Source organism: Panthera onca, chromosome B3 (genome assembly GCF_046562875.1).
Source record: "Panthera onca isolate mPanOnc1 chromosome B3, mPanOnc1 haplotype 2, whole genome shotgun sequence".
NCBI classification, from domain to species: Eukaryota; Metazoa; Chordata; class Mammalia; order Carnivora; family Felidae; genus Panthera; species Panthera onca.
The window spans coordinates 80,321,605-80,338,510 of NC_138344.1; the positions used below are offsets into that span (position 1 = coordinate 80,321,605).

The window sequence follows — 16,906 nt, forward strand, 5'->3', positions numbered from 1 at the left end:
AATATAATATAATTAGGTACCATTGTGGCTTAATGCTTTTAGTTTTATATCTTATAATGGGATAGGGTTTCATAAGGTTCTTCTCTAGAGTCTGCTGTTTTGAATTTGTGTTTACAGAAAAAAAGTTGTAATTTGTTATTTGAAACTGTCGAACATTAGTGTACATTTATAAGATCCTACTCTGTCTTCTAATTTTCCCAGAAACTGACAATAGCTTTTCCTTTTTTCCAGAAATGTGAAATATAAATCTGAGTAGAAGCAACTTATTCTTACTTTGATAACTATACAGTTATTCTGTAAAAGTACTTGTATAGTTTTTATCCTTTAAGACAATTCCCTGAGACTTAATAATCTAGCATTATACACAGGCTCTAAGTAGTCCAAAGCATAGAGCAAACTATTATGGAATGCTAGTATTAGCATACTTACTGTTCATATCAGAATGGTATATACTGAAAGGTATTAGAAAAATGGAGATGTATATACTGTTACCAGGAGTTATATAATTTTTTAAATATATTTACAGCTTCCAAAGGCCTTTATTAGTCCTTGTTGACAGAAACATAGATTTGGCAACTCCTTTACACCATACTTGGACATATCAAGCCTTGGTGCATGATGTACTGGTAAGAGGCTAAATATACTACTTTTTACTAAAATGTAGTAACATTCATTGGTCCTTTTAATTTAAAATTAACGTCATGGCTACCAAAACACAGATGAGAAGGATGGAGGTGAGAAATATGAAAGAAAAAGTGATGGGATTTGGTATCACTGGATGTGGATGATGGAGAATAGTGAAGCATTGAATTTATGATCTTTAAAGTGTAAGATTAATCATTTATATTGTTGCCAGTGATGGAAAGAAAAGGAATGGAGAAAATGAGTGACTTTTAAAAAAGTTTTCATACAAGTTTTTTCATTTGTTTTTCCCATACTGAGAAAGTAAATAAATAATATGTTTCTCTCTGGGGAGGAAAGCCATAATTTCTCCCTTTTTCCTGGGAATCAGGTAGCCTCATTTTATGGTAAAAAGAAATAGTAATTTTTATATTACACCACATGTTTTCTGAAGTAATTCCATATATTTAAAATCATGTTTGAAACAAAAATCTGTATTTATATGCATACATATATTCATGTATTAAATAGTGTGTATGGCATGTAACATACACAGATAAATAAAAGAGCCCCAGCCTTCAAAGGCACTGGGCAGAAAATATGTACACAAATAATTTCTGTACAAGGCATAATGTAATAAAGCCAGAATAGTCCCCATTTGATAGAAAAATTTAGACCCAAAGTTAAAGAATTTGAACCTAAATCATTTGCTCTGCAAAGACTAGCACTCTAATTTACTAATTTCTGGCCCAGGCCTCTAGGGATTATAGTATATAATAATATCGTTATTGCAAAGAGTTCCTGAAATGTCATATAGAAAAGAAATGAAAAACATGACAATAGATGGTTTTTTGTTTGGTTTGTTTCTTTAAAACCCATATTCTAGCTATAAGGTTTATTTAAATAAAGTTTTTATTTATTTTGAGGGAGAGAAGGAGAGGGAATCCCAAGCAGGCTCCGCACTATCAGTGCAGAGCCCTACACAGAGCTTGATCTCTAGGACCATGAGATCATGACCTGAGCTGAGATCAAGAGTCAGACACTTAACCAACTGAGCAACCCAGGTGCCCCTCCTGGGGTCTTGTGTTGTTTTAGACTCTAGGATGAGTGTTGATGTAATAGTAGGCAACTCTGATTCAGTATAGAGGGCAAGAAGAATCAAAGGGACTACTGAATTAAACCCTGAGTAAGGGAACATGGAAGCTAGTTTTAGGAGGTCATGTAAGAGGCTGAAGAAGAATTCAACCACTACTGGAGGGCCTACTCTCTGACAAAATATTTGGGAAAAGATCTAAAGGAGGTAAGGTAGTGAATTAATATCTATATGGGAGAATAGCATTCTAGGCAGAATGATGCCTAGCATGTTTAAAAGATAACAAGGGGGGCGCCTGGGTGGCTCAGTCGGTTGGGCGTCCGACTTCGGCTCAGGTCACGATCTCGCAGTCTGTGAGTTCGAGCCCCGCGTTGGGCTCTGTGCTGACAGCTCAGAGCCTGGAGCCTGTTTCAGATTCTATGTCTCCCTCTTCCTATGACCCTCCCCTGTTCATGCTCTCTCTCTCTCTGTCTCAAAAATAAATAAATGTTAAAAAAAAAAAATTTTAAAAGATAACAAGGTAGCCAAGATGACCAGAGCAAAGTAAGGCAGGGGGAAAATAGCAAGAGATGAAGTTAAATAGGATATGGGAAACCATGTAGCATAGGACATTATAGGCTATTGTAGGGATACTGACTTTCAATTTGAGGGAAATGGGGAGCCACATGCAGTTTTGAGTAAAGGGTGACATCTGATAAACATTTTAAGAGTATCACTCTAGCTGCTGTGTTGAAAACACTTTCTTTGGGGGGCATACGAAGAGTCAAGAGACCAGTAGGAAGCTATTGTAGTTATCTTAGCAAGAGATAATGATGGCCTACAACAGGACGGAAATGGTAAGGGTTATGACAATCTTTGGAATGTAGAGCATAGGATTTGCTGATGAATTGGATGTGGGATCTAAGAGAAAGAAGTCAAAGGTAAGTCCAGAGTATTGCTTTTGCAAATGGACAGATGTTATTTATTGAGATAGGAGAGACATGGCAGGAGAAATTTTGGGGCGAAGATCAGATGTTGAGTTTTAGACATGTTAAATGTGAGATGCCTGTTAAAGTATTCAAGCATAGATATCAAATAAATGTATGAGTGTGGAGTTCAAGAAGAACATCTGGTCTAGAGAAATAAATTTTGGAATAGTCCATATATAGATTTAAAGCCAAGAGATAAAAGGAGATAACTAAGGGGGTGAATATAGATAGAAGAATCCAAGAACTGAACTCTGAAGTGTTTTTCAACATTTAGAGGTCAAGGTGAAGAATAGGAACTAACAGTATAATGTAGCAAGAACCAACCAGAAGTGAGAGATGAGAACTAGATTTGTGGTGTTTTGGAAGGCAGTGAATTCACTGTTTTCAGAGAGGAGGCAGGAATCAACTTAGACAAATGCTCAGGACTAAGAAGTCACCAATGTGTGTGGTAACATCAAGGTTATTACTAACTGTGGTAAAAGCAGCTTCCATAGTGTAGGGGCAGAACACTGAAGTAGGTTTAAGAGAGATTGAAAGAAGAGACAGAATGAATAGAGACAAACTGAAAGAGTTTTTGCTGTTTAGGAGAATTGAGAAAAGTGGTGGTTGCTGCAAGGGTGAGGTAAAAAACAATTTTTAAATGAGAAAAATTATAATTTTTTAAAATTATATTAAATATTATACATTAAAATTTATAAAATTATAAATTAAAATTTTTTAATGAGAAAAATGCCTCTGTAGGTGGCATTAATGGTCAGCATGAGTATAGACCAGGATTTTTCAACCTTGGCATTGACATTTTGGACCCAATAATTTTTTGTTGTGGAGGGCTGCCCTGTGCATTGTGGGATGTTGAGCAGCATCCTTGGCCTTTACTGTCTAGATGTCAGTAGCACTTTCTCAGTTGTGACAACCAAAATGTCTACACACAGTGCCATACCCAGACTATGAAGAGGTGCAAAACTGCCTCTGAGTGAGAACTGCTGTTATAGACTAATAGCAGGAATTTCAGAGGTGGAGTTGTTTTAGGGAAGAGAACAAGTGAAGAATCTGGGAGTAGCAAGGAAGACCACTGTCTCAGTCCTGGGTCCAACCAGTTGGAGTTCAGTGAGAGCAAGAAAGTACAGTGGAAGTTTCGAGTAGATGTTCAGAAAAGGAGATTTGGCTGTTGAATGAGTAGGAGTTCCAGAGGGTATGAGAGAATGGTTTCAGGAATTGGTTAAAAGTGAGAGATGGGATCTGAGGGAGGTAGTATAGGGAGCCATACAGAGATGGGCATGATGAGATAGTTTTGATTATCTTAGATTTGGTTGGTGGGTTCCTGGCTTTTGGGTGGGAGCTAAGGGTGGTACAGGTTAGGAGTCATGTCTTCATTCTTGCTGGTTGTATGTGGAGGCTGTATAGAACATTAAGATACTGCTATTTTTTCTAATGAAAGTAATTGATGCTTTGAGCACAGGAGTTAAGGTATATATACAAGTAATTGCACTGTGAAGAAATATGCTTTTATTCCCCTTTGTTGGAAGAGAAAGTTGGGAAACATAACTTAGAGCAGAGCTTTCCTCAAGCCAGATAATGCTTATACTGGTCTTTGAGGTTTTCAGTGTTGTTGAGTGAAATGAGAATAGAAAGGGCAGTTAACATACAGTGTTAGGGTTTCAGGTGTATAAAGTGATTCAGCAATTCTGTATATAACTCACTGCTTGTTAAGATAAGTGTACCCTTAATCCCCTTCACTTATTTAACCCATCCCCCCTCACCTACCTCTGTTCTGGTTACCGTCTCTTTGTTCGCTATAGTCCAGAGTCTCTTTGGTTTGTCTCTTTTATTTCCTTAGTTCATTTGTTTTGTTTCTTAAATTCCACAGATGAGTGAAATCATATGAAATCATATGTGTTTGAATGCATTCTATCTCTGACATATTTCACTTAGCATTATGCTCCCTAGATCCATCCATATTGTTGGAGATGCAAGATTTCATTGTTTTTTTATGTTTGTATAATGCTCCATTGTGTGTATATACCATATCTTCTTTATCTGTTCATCTTTTGGCAGACAGCAGGTTCTTTCCATAACTTGACTATTGTAAATAATGCTGCAGTAAACATAGCATTGCATATATCCTTTCGAATTAGTGTTTTCATATTCTTTGGTTAAGTACCCATTTGTCCAATTACTGGATCATATGGTAGTTCCTGTTCATTAATTTTAATGCAGTTTCTAAATGTGAAAAAACTATAACTGTGATATCATAAATTATGTCATTTTTTTTTTAGTTAAAACTACTGCTTTTGAGGTGTCCTTGAAATTTTTAACATTCTTAATAATTATTCCCTTTACCTCCACAAGATGGAGTAAAAGTTCTAGATAGGAAGGGTAACCTAAAATTGGAGCTTGCTTTTTATATTAAAAATCTTTGCCTGAAAATCTGGAACACTGATAGTATTTATATATCTAGACCTTGGAAACAACTGAAAAATTCACACAGCTTCCTTGTGTGCCAGAAAGAGTGTGGTCATTTACCATGGGAAATACACTCTTCTAGTGAAAACCTTACAGTGCCCCTTTCCTTTTACTGGGATATAAGAAGTACAATTAATAATTAGTCATGATTCCTTTTTATTATACCCTGGTTGTGGGAAGGGTAGATTTGATTATTCATCTGCAATGAATAGTTACCATTGGGCAAAGGGGGATGGGCATTATTTCATCTTAGTATCTTGTTCTTTACTTGGGCTTTGTTTTTTCATATCTCAGGTGCCCTTTTTGTGTCTTTGGCCCTCTGCTACTGACTTTTATTATTTGAAACATTAAACCACAATTTATGCTAATATGTAAAGGGTTTTTTTTCCAATTGAAGAAAGGAAGTGGTTTCTAAATAAGTACTTTTAAAAGATTATTAGAAAAGCATTTTAGAAGCACTCCTTTTTTATTTTTATTTTTTTTATTATTTTTTACTGTATTTTTATTTTTTATTTTTTTAATGTGAAATTTATTGTCAAATTGGTTTCCACACAACACCCAGTGCTGATCCCAACAGGTGCCCTCCTTAATGCCCATCACCCACTTTCCCCTCCCTCCCACCCCCCATCAACCCTCAGTTGATTCTCAGTTTTTAAGAGTCTCTTATGGTTTGCCTCCTTCCCTTTCTGTAACTTTTTTTTTTTTTCCTTTCCCCTCCGCCATGGTCTTCTGTTAAGTTTCTCAGGATCCATATAAGAGTGAAAACATATGATATCTGTCTTTCTCTGTATGACTTATTTCACTTTGCATAACACTCTCCAGTTCCATCCATGTTGCTACAAAAGGCCATATTTCATTCTTTCTCATTGCCAAGTAGTATTCCATTGCATATATAAACCACATCTTCTTTGTATTCGTCAGTTGATGGACATTTAGGCTCTTTCCATAATTTGGCTCTTGTTGAAAGTGCTGCTATAAACATTGGGGTACAAGGGCCCCTATGCATCAGCACTCCTGTATCCCTTGGGTAAATTCCTAGCAGTGCTATTGCTGGGTCATCAGGTAGATCTATTTTTAATTTTTTGAGGAACCTCCACACTGTTTTCCAGAGCGGCTACACCAGTGTGCATTCCCACCAACAGTGCAAGAGGGTTCCCATTTCTTGACACCCTCGCCAGCATCTATAGTCTCCTGATTTGTTCATTTTAGCCACTCTGACTGGCATGAGGTGATATCTGAGTGTGGTTTTGATTTGTATTTCCCTGATGACGTTGAACATCTTTTCATGTGCCTGTTGGCCCTCTGAGTGCCTTCTTTAGAAAAGTGTCTATTCATGTCTTCTGCCCATTTCTTCACTGGATTATTTGTTTTTTGGGTGTGGAGTTTGGTGAGTTCTTTATAGATTTTGGATACTAGCCCTTTGTCCAGTATGTCATTTGCAAATATCTTTTCCCATTCCGTTGGTTGCCTTTAGTTCTGTTGATTGTTTCCTTTACAGTACAGAAGCTTTTTACCTTCCTGAGGTCCCAATAGTTCATTTTTGCTTTTAAGTCCCTTGCCTTTGGAGATGTGTCAAATTGCTGCGGCTGAGGTCAGAGAGGTTTTTTTCCTGCTTTCTTCTGTAGGTTTTGATGCTTTCCTGTGTCACATTCAGGTCCTTCATCCATTTTGAGTTTATTTTTGTGAATGGTGTAAGAAAGTGGTCTAGTTTAATTTTTCTGCATGTTGCTGCCCATTCTCCCAGCACCATTTGTTAAAGTGATTGTCTTTTTTTCCATTGGATACTCTTTCCTGCTTTGTCAAAGGTTAGTTGGCCCTACATTTGTGGCTCCAATTCTGGAGTCTCTATTCCATTGGTCTATGTGTCTGTTTCTGTGCCAATACCATGCTGTCTTGATGAATACAGCTTTGTAGTAGAGGCTAAAGTCTGGGATTGTGATGCCTCCCACTTCGGTCTTCTTCAATATTACTTTGGCTATTCTGAGTCTTCTATGATTCCATACAAATTTTAGGATTGCTTGTTCTAGCTTCGAGAAGAATGCTGGTGCAATTTTGATTGGGATTGCATTGAATGTGTAGATTGCTTTGGGTAGTACTGACATTTTAACAATATTTATTCTTCCAATCCACGAGCACGGAATGTTTTTTCATTTCTTTGTATCTTCTTCAATTTCCTTCATAAGCTTTCTATAGTTTTCAGCATACAGATCTTTTACATCTTTTGGTTAGGTTTATTCCTAGGTGTTTTATGCGTCTTGGTGCAGTTGTGAATGGGATCAGTTTCTTTATTTGTCTTTCTTTTGCTTCATTGTTAGCGTATAAGAATGCAACTGATTTCTGTACATTAATTTTGTATCCTGCGATTTTGCTGAATTCATGTATCAGTTCTAGCAGATTTTTGGTGGTCTGTCGGGTTTTCCATGTGTAGTATCATGTCATCTCCAAAAAGTGAAAGCTTGACTTCATCTTTGCCAATTTTAATGCCTTTCATTTCCTTTTGTTGTCTGATTGCTGATGCTAGAACTTCCAATACTGTGTTAAACAACAGCGGTGAGAGTGGACATCCCTGTCGTGTTCCTGATCTCAGGGGGAAAGCTCTCAGGTTTTCCCCATTGAGGATGATATTAGCTGTGGGCTTTTCATAAATGGATTTATGGTGTTTAAGTATGTTCTTTCTATCCCAACTTTCTTGAAGGTTTTTATTTCAGCTCTGGGAAATGAAAAAGTGGGGAACACATCCTTCTACCCAACATTCTAATTTAGCTGACATTAGTTTCAAAAAGGTAAAGCAAATATGTATGTGTATCTATGTAAATATTTTTGTGCCCACATACATATTTGCTCAGATTTTAGTCTCATCATTGTTTATATGTTTAGTCTATTTTTGGTTTTTTTTATAAACACCGCTAAAAATCATTAAATGCATCCCAGTACTTCCAATTCTGCCTCTTCGTCAGTCATTTAATATTGTTTGAATTGAATTCAGTTTGTGTTTTAATGACTTTTGTGATTAGTCAAACTGTACATTACATTAGAAGATGTAAGGGAAAAACTTGGTTTAGGTTATATTCTATGTATCACAGTTACCCTTTACATGATTTTTTCATCATTATTTTCAACTTCACACATCTTGTAGTTCTCTATGCAAACTATTTCAGCTTCTAGTACTGTACATATCTATGTCTTCTGGATGGGACTGCCCATGATCCATGAGCTTGGGGTCAGGCATAAACTGTGTAGCACCTGAGGTAGATTCTGATTTTGTCTTTGTTTCAAAGATGAGTTCTGTTGGCAAAGGCACTGAAAGTTTCAGGTTGTGAGTTTTTGCGGATATTTCTATTTCACCAGAGTTTTCTTAGTTTTTTCTTTAGGTTTAGGGAGTGATTCTTTTTTGTTGTTTTTTGTCCACAATGATTTAACTGCTTCATAAATTTGCTGGTTTGTAGTGTATGCCTTTTTCCCAGTTACCTTGGCAGTTATTACTGACTGAACTGGGTAGCAAACAGTTGCTACAGTGGCCAGTCCCAGAGGATAAGCAATTTTCTTAAACCTAGAACCTTTTCTTCCTGAAAACAAGCCTACTAATCCTGAAACTGTAATCACTCCAGTTTTTGGAAGAAAATCTCTAGGTGGATTCTTCAAATAGACATAAGCATCTTTTCCAAATTGTACTGTATCCATTATCCCATTTTTCACAAAGACATAAACACCCTTGCACCAGCCAATATAATGACCAGTTGTTTTGCAGATGGATGCAAAGCCTATTTGTAAATGACAAGGCTGCTCTTTGACATATTTAGACTGCAGAGGTGGGGTGGTATATATGGAGAGCTGCTCTGGTTTTACTAGCTGCTTTTTCAATTCTTCTTCTTTGGCTGCATGTACACTTACAGATGCACATATCAGACCTGCAGGTATGGTTGTCAGTTTTCCCATCGTAACAGCCGCCATATCTGTGACCTTCTCCATGTAAGTTTTCATATGGTGGGCAGAGAGGGACCAAACAGTTCGACTGTCTCTCGAGGGTTTTTATTAAGAAAAGATGCTGAATTTTGTCAAATGCTTTTCTGCATCAGTTGACAGGATTATATGGTTCTTATCTTTTCTTTTATTAATGTGATGTATCACATTGATTGATTTACAAATATTGAACCAGCCCTGCAGCCCAGGAATGAATCCCACTTGATCATGGTGATTAATTCATTTTATATGCTGTTGAATTAGATTTGTTAGTATCTTGTTGAGAATTTTTGCATCCATATTCATCATGGATATTGGCCTGTAGTTCCCTTTTTTTGCTGGGTCTCTGTCTGGGTTGGGAATCAAAGGAATGCTGGCTTCATAGAATGAGTCTGGAAGTTTTCCTTCCCTTTCTATTTTTTGGAACAGCTTAAGAAGGAAAGATTTTATCTCTGCTTTAAATGTCTGGTAGAATTCCCCAGGGAAGCCATCTGGTCCTAGACTCTTATTTGTTGGGAGATTTTTGATAACTGATTGAATTTCTTCGCTGGTTATGGGTCTGTTCAAGTTTTCTATTTCTCCCGGTTTGAGTTTTGGAAGTGTGTGGGTGCTTCTTCCAGGTTGTCCAGTTTGTTGGCGTATAAGTTTTTATAGTATTCCCTGATAATTGCTTGTATTTCTGAGGGATTGGTTGCAATAATTCCATTTTTATTCATGATTTTATCTATTTGGGTTCTCTCCCTTTTCTTTTTTGAGAAGCCTGGCTACAGGTTTATCCATTTTGTTTATTTTTTCAAAATTAACTCTTGGTTTCATTGATCTGCTGTACTATTTTTTTAGATTCTATATTATTTATTTCTGCTCTGATCTTTATTATTTCTCTTCTTCTCCTGGGTTTGGAGTGTCTTTGCTGTTCTGCTTCTGTTTCCTTTAGGTGTGCTATTAGATTTTGTATTTGGTATTTTTATTGTTTCTTGAGATAGGCCTGGATTGCAATGTATTTTCCTCTCAGGACTGCCTTTGCTGCATCCCAAAGCGTTTGGATTGTTGTATTTTCATTTTCATTTGTTTCCATGTATTTTTTAATTCTCTAATTGCCTGGTTGACCCATTCATTCTTTAGTAGGGTGTTCTTTAACCTCCATGCTTTTGGAGGTTTTCCAGACTTTTTCCTGTGGTTGATTTCAAGTTTCATAGCATTGTGGTCTGAAAGTGTGCATGGTATGATCTCAATTCCTTTATACTTATGAAGGGCTGTTTTGTGACCCAGTATGTGATCTATCTTGGAGAATGTTCCATGTGCACTCGAGAAGAACGTATATTCTGTTGCTTTGGGATGCAGAGTTCTAATATATCTGTCAAGTCCATCTGATCCAATATATCATTCAGGGTTCTTGTTTCTTTATTGATCCTGTGTCTAGATGATCTATGCATTGTTGTAAGTAGAGTATTAAAGTCCCCTGCAATTACCACATTCTTATCAGTAAGGTTGCTTATGTTTGTGATTGTTTTATATATTTGGTGGCTCCCATATTTGGTGCATAGACATTTATAATTGTTAGTTCTTCCTGATGGATAGACCCTGTAATTATTATATAATACCCTTCTTCATCTCTTGTTACAGCCTTTAATTTAAAGTCTAGTTTGTCTGATATAAGTATGGCTACTTCAGTTTTCTTTTGAGTTCCAGTAACATGATAGATAGTTCTCCATCCCCTCACGTTCAATCTGAAGGTGTCCTCAGGTCGAAAATGAGTCTCTTGTAGACAGCAAATAGATGGGTCTTGTTTTTTTATCCATTCTGATACCCTGTGTCTTTTGGTTGGAGCATTTAGTCCATTTACAAAAATAGGTTTTAGAGTCATTGGGATATCTGTAAGCTTTTATACTTGTAGTAGTGTCTCTGGTACTTTGTGGTCCTTGCAGCATTTCACTCACAAAGTCCCCCTTAGCATCTCTTATAGGGCTGATTTAGTGGTGATGAATTCCTTCAGTTTTTGCTTGTTTGGGAAGACCTTTATCTCTCCTTCTATTCTAAATGACAGACTTGCTGGATAAAGGATTCTCAGCTGCATATTTTTTCTGTTCATCACATTGAAGATTTCTGCCATTCCTTTCTGGCCTGCCAAGTTTCAGTAGATAGGTCTATGGCTACTGTTATGGGTCTACCTGCTATGGCTGCCTCCATTTTATTTTGCACCTTATAGCATTTTTTAATTCATCATGACTATTTTTTAGTCCCTTGATCTCTGTAGCAATAGATTCTCTGCTGTCCTCTATGCTTTTTTCAAGCCCAGCAATTAATTTTATGACTATTATTCTAAATCCTTGTTCTGTTATATTGCTTAAATTGGTTTTGATCAATTCATTAGCTGTCACTACTTCCTGGAGTTTCTTTTGAGGAGAATTCTTCCGTTTCGTCATTTTGGCTAGTTTTCTGTCTCTTACGTGTTTTAAAAGCTTGTGTGCTCTGCTCCTGTGAGCACCGCTATATTAAAGGAGGGTCATATGCTGTCCAGGGCCTGGCCCTTCAGGATGTGTTTTTTGGGGGATTGTTACTTGCTCTCTGTTTTTGTGACTTTGGTTATTTTATTATCCTACTCGTAGTAATATTTTGTACCCTCCACAAGGTGTGGTTTGATTTGTTCCTTGGAGTAGCCCTGTAAAGGAAAACAGGTAGACAAACAGGAGACAAAAACACACAAACACACAAATTACACAAACAAATAAACAAAAACCTAAAGACTAAAAACAAAAAACCCAAAAACAACAACTACAAGAAGAGGGTGGAGGCGGTGCTGATGGAAGAGCATACACAAAGAAAGAAATGACAGGAGTGGGGGGAAGGGGGGGTAGGGGGCGGGGAGAAAAAATAAACATTGATTAGGCAGAGAGACTAAAAGGCTTAATCCAGAGAGAGAAAGGAAAATAAAGAAGGAGGTGGGGAAAACGAAATGAAAATCAAATTACCCAGAGAAACTATATGACTTGATTATTCCAGAGAGAGAGAGAGAGGAGTGTAAAGAAGGAGGTGTAGAACATGAATCAAGACAATGGATTAAATATGCCTGTTGAGACAGACCAATAACCAGAGTAACCAGCCTAGGGGAGGGAAGAGATAAGAAGGAGAAATGGGGGGTGGGGGGTGGAGAATATATTTATATATCCAGAACTGACCTAGAGTTAATCTGGGTCAGTGCTGCAGTGCTTGTAGGTAGTAGCTGTCCACAGGGTCTGTGCCACTCTGGTGGATGTAAAGTTACCCAGTACCAGGGGGCGTGGTTTGGCGTTTTCTGGACCCACCTCCATTATGGGCCAAGGGAGTGATCCCTGAGGCCCTGCCTTGGAGTAGTGGTGGGTGGGAATGGTGATCTCCCAGTGTCTTCTCCACGGAGCCAGACCTGGTGGACTCCGTTGGAGTCGTCCGCACTGTGCTGCGGGTGCAGACGGCGGCGGTCCTTCTGGCTCCACCAACTCCCATGACCCTGCACTTGGCTGGGATTCAGAGTCCTGCTCCATGAGCTCTGGCGTTGGGGAAGCGCATCTCAATGTGGCGTTACGTGGTCCGGCTGGCTTTGTCTGTGCTGCCACACTACAGGGAGGACCGACTTCTCTTATTGAGGATTGAGAGCCGATGGCCTGATGCTCACAGGCCCTGTGAGCCCCTGGGTGGCGGACGCAGGCAGGCCTTGTCTTTTCCCACAGCACTCCAGGGAAACGGCCACCTTATTCTCCTGCAGACTGCACCCTCGGCCCTGCCACCATGCCTGGGGGTAGTGGACGCAGGCAGGTTCTGTGCTATCACGCAGCCTTCCAGGGAGGGAACCACTTTCGCCAGCTGTGGACTGAGCCTCTGACCTACAACCGCACCTAGGCCTGGCTCCCTCCTCCCCAGGGAGGAGCACAAACAGGGAGCCGGCCCCAGTCTGAAGAAAGCCCTGCAGTTAGAGATCAGATCCCTCTCAGTCTCAGTGCAAGGTCTTTCTCCTGTCCAGCTCTGGTCCTGCACTTCCAGAGCCACTCTTTCTCTTCCCTTTGTCTTTCCACAGAAGAGGGTTCCTCCCCTCCGTGTCCACGCGGCCTTTTTTTATCTCCCCCAGTTCGAAATTACCCACCTATCTTTTTTCCAGCTTTCCCATTTTCTTCCTAGTAGATTCAGTCTCTTTTCCTCCCAGGCTCTGGTGTTCAAGGTCCTTTGGCTTCTACACTTGTTTGTTTGAGAGACACAGGACGTATGGATCCCCCTACTTGGCCATGTTGGCCCCCTCAATTCAAAGCACTCCTGTTTTTTTAAAGATGTGTGATTACAGTATATTGGATCCTAAGTGTAGTTCAAAGTTTTATGCTTTGAAGATTGATGCTCTGTTGATCCTGTAGTCTTTATTAACACAAAACCCCTTGGACAACACTGTATTGGACTAGTTTGAGGCGTTTGCCCAGAAGTCAAGTATGATGTAAACTTCTACTCCCTTAATCTAAGCTGTTCATAGGAAGCTCCTAATAAAAGTGTGTAGACTACATAAAAGCCAAGAAAACATCCTTGACTTCATTTTTTAAAATGGTATTGTTTCATTGTATTTCCATATTCATTGCTATTTCTGAGCTTGAATTAAAATTTTATTTAAGGGAGGGGCTCCTGGGTGGCTCAGTTGGTTAAGCGTCTCATTCTTTTTTTAGTGCTCTGACTTTATTTATTTATTTTGAAAGAGAGAAAGCGCATGTGCTAGCAGGGGAGGGGCAGAGACAGAGGGAGAGAGAGAATCCCAAGCAGCCTCCATGCTGTCAGTGCAGAACTCAACATGGGGCTTGATCTCACAAACAATGAGATCATGACCTGAGCCAAAGCCAAGAGTTAGATGCTTAACTGACTGAGTCACCCAGATGCACCCCAAACATCTAAGTCTTGATTTCAGCTCAGGTTATGATCTCACAGTTGGTGAATTCAGGTCCCACATTGAGCTCCGTGCCATCATTGTGGAGCCTGCTTAGGATTCTTTCTCTAGCCCTCCCTCTCTGCCCCTTCCATGCTCTCTCTTCTCTCTCAAAATAAATAAATAAACTTAAAAAATGTTTATTTAAGGGAAAGAAGAGTATATGTTACTTGCCATATACTAATCTAGCATTAGGTTGCTACCATTTTTTCCCCCTTATATCCCACTTGCTTAGTATGTAGGATTTTGAGATTTTTATCTATGTTTATGATGCAGCATTGTATAGAGATTTTCTTTTTAAATTAAATGATTCTTAGAAGTATTCCAAGTTAGATTTTTCCTTCCTTTTTTCTTAATGTCTTCACATATTTTTCTTTTCTCTTCCTCCTTTTATCATTGACCAAAGTTCAGGGTTTCTAAAACAGTGCTTTCTCAAAGAAATAAAGTGTGCACTACAGATGTAATTTTAGATTTTCCCATAGCCACATTAAAAACATAAAAAGGAACAGATGAAATTTAATATATTTTATATAACTCTATAAATCAAATTATTAGCATTTTAACACATCACTTTAAAACTAATTCTTTTATATTCTCTTTATATATTAAGTCTTAAAAATTTGGTGTATGTTGTACTTACATCACATCTCAATTCTGACTAGTCACTTTCCAGATAATCAGTGGCCACATGTGACCAGTATCAACTGTATTGGACATCCTGTTTCTAAATCATTATGTCTCAAGTTCTTTGCTAGTTTAGAGAATGAATAAATTGGAAATGTTTGCATATAGTCAGCAGTGTATCTGTAGGGGCTTTTTTAGCCCATGATTCCTAGAGTAATAAGGAATTTTGCTTTAATAAGAATGAACTAGCTTATCAGAGTGTCACTGACATTGCTGAATCTGTACAGAATACCTTGGCATCTGAATTAGGATATGTTAGGTAGTGCTGTTCAATATAAAAGAACCCTTGAACCTCCATGTATTAAAATAACATATCTATATTCACAGTATTCTTTGTTTCTTGTCCAGTGTGGATGGGCAAGGAGGAGCTCTTGTTTTTCATAATCACTCCCAAATTAAGGGTGATGAGGCCCCATCTCAACACGTATTCTCACAATCACTGTGGCAAGGGGCAAAAAATTGCAGGTTGTATTCATCGTTACAGATAAAATGTTAAGATTTTTTTTTTAGGCAATATTTCATATAAAAAGACAAAGTTACAGAGTGCTGTAATGAACCTCCATTTGCATCACTCAGTTTCCCAGGCAATATGCATCTTATCTCAGGCATTATATAATCTATGCATAAATACTACAGCATTTATCTTTAAAGAAGGACCATAATTTTATTATCATACCTAACAAAATTAACAATTATTCTTTGGTAGTATCTCATATTATCTCTGTATTCAGCATTTCCTAATTGTTTCAAAGACGCATCTTTACAATTGGTTTGTTCAAACAGGGATCCAAACAGTATCTGTACATTGCATTGGTTGATATATCTTTAAGTTTCTCAATTTATAGTAATTCCTCTGTTTCCATTCCTTTTTTATTGCTGTTTTTTGGTTGAAGGAATAGGAATTGTTTTCTAAAGAATTTCCTACATTTCTGTGTTTGGTTGATTGTATTCTTGTGGGACACAATTTGACATGGTTCTCTATCCCCAGTATTTTCTGTAAAATGATCTAGACACTTGATTAGATTTGTCTCAATTCTTTGACAAAATGAAAGTTACTTTTATTTTACTTTGCTGTTTTCTCATGTGAATATAAATCTTAGCTCTGCATAAATGGGTGTCACCTATTTCATCAAAATGTAATTTTGTTAACATTAGCTCTTTTTGGGTCTACTGGTCTACTTTAACTTGTAAAAGGAAACCAATACTGCTGAAGACTTACCCATGTTTTTAGCACCTCTCAATGTTATTTTTTTATAACCCATGATTGGGGACACCATTGTCCAGTCTTCTAAGTCAAGAAAGTATGAATATCAGAGGGAACAGTTTCTACTCTGCCTGTTAAAACTAATTCTGTTGTCTTGTATTTGTGTATAAATATTCAGTTTCTTTAATATGACTAAGTACAGCACTGAATGTTCTAATTTCCCAATTTTCAAGACCAAAATTTTTCTTATTTGCCTGGCTGTTAATGCAAACAATGGAAGTGTTCTTGCCGTTATTATGTTATTTCTCAAAACACAGTTGCAGGGTATGGTCTAATGTACTAGACTCTGTATTGTTGACCTACTTTTATCAAGAGGAAATTAAGTTAGAGTGACTAAAATTAACAACTCAGGAAGCAACAGATGTTGGTGAAGATGAGGAGAAAGGGGGACCCTTTTGTACTGCTGGTGGGAATGCTAACTGTTGCAGCCACTCTAGAAAACAGTATGGAGATTCCCCTAAAAATTAAAAATAGAACCACCCTATGACCTGGCAGTTGCACTACTAGGTATTTATCCAAAGGATGCAAAAATGCTAATTCAAAGGGGCACATGCATCACGATGTTTATAGCAGCACTATTGACAACACCCAAATTATACACACATACACACACACAATGGAATATTTCTCAGCAGTCAAAAAGAATGAAATCTTGCCATTTGCAGCAACATGGATGGAACTAGAGTGTATTATGCTCAGTGAAAGAAGTCAGTCACAGAGAGACAAACATGATTTCACTCATACGTGGAATTTAAGATGCAAAACAGACGAACATAAGGGAAGGGAAACAAAAATAATACAAAAACAGAGGGAGACAAACCAGAAGAGACTCTTAAATACAGAGAACAATCTGAAGGTTTCTAGAGGGGTGTTCAGTGGGGGGATGGGCCAAATGGGTGATGGGCGTTAAGGAACTCACTTGG

At 37.9% G+C, this 16,906-nt stretch overlaps 2 protein-coding genes across 2 annotated transcripts in view; one reads left to right on the plus strand and one right to left on the minus strand.

Moving 5' to 3' along the window:
- SCFD1 (sec1 family domain containing 1) overlaps positions 1-16,906 on the plus strand; it is a 114,226-nt gene that overhangs the window by 23,840 nt on the left and 73,480 nt on the right. Inside the window, exon 10 of the mRNA XM_060619425.3 lies at positions 527-626. Within this exon, the coding sequence (XP_060475408.3) occupies positions 527-626 (100 nt within the window). The remainder of the gene's footprint in view (positions 1-526; positions 627-16,906) is intronic.
- LOC132669513 (MICOS complex subunit MIC27) lies at positions 8,300-9,259 on the minus strand. The gene is given in 2 exon segments (XM_060619426.3): positions 8,300-8,499; positions 8,502-9,259. Coding segments are annotated over 2 exon segments (825 nt in total). The 5' UTR covers positions 9,127-9,259.